Source organism: Apaloderma vittatum, unplaced genomic scaffold, assembly GCF_000703405.1.
Source record: "Apaloderma vittatum isolate BGI_N311 unplaced genomic scaffold, ASM70340v1 scaffold22788, whole genome shotgun sequence".
In the NCBI taxonomy this organism is placed as follows: domain Eukaryota; kingdom Metazoa; phylum Chordata; class Aves; order Trogoniformes; family Trogonidae; genus Apaloderma; species Apaloderma vittatum.
The window spans coordinates 1-201 of record NW_009730509.1 but is presented as its reverse complement, the minus strand read 5'-3'; the positions used below and the strand labels follow the sequence as shown (position 1 = coordinate 201).

Below are 201 nucleotides of genomic sequence, written 5' to 3'. Positions count from 1 at the left end.
CGGTCCTGCTCTGGGAAGCGGCCGGTGAGAAAGCGCGAGACGATGGCCGTCTTGCCCACCTTGGACGAGCCCAGGATGACCATGCGGTAGCAGTTCTTGGCGGGGATGCTCAGCTCGGCCTCGCTGGGACACATCTTCTTGATCATCGCTGCCAGTTTCATTGAAGCCGGCGAAAGTGCAGCTTGCGCCTAGAGGAAGGAG

The 201-nt window shown here is 61.2% G+C and overlaps 1 protein-coding gene across 1 annotated transcript in view; it reads right to left on the bottom strand.

The window, feature by feature from the left end:
* The window catches only part of LOC104278007 (dexamethasone-induced Ras-related protein 1-like), a 1,183-nt gene extending 1,022 nt beyond the window's left edge, over positions 1-161 (bottom strand). The window contains 1 exon segment of the mRNA XM_009874841.1: positions 10-161. Within this exon segment, the coding sequence (XP_009873143.1) occupies positions 10-161 (152 nt within the window).
* Between the last annotated feature and the right edge of the window lie 40 nt (positions 162-201).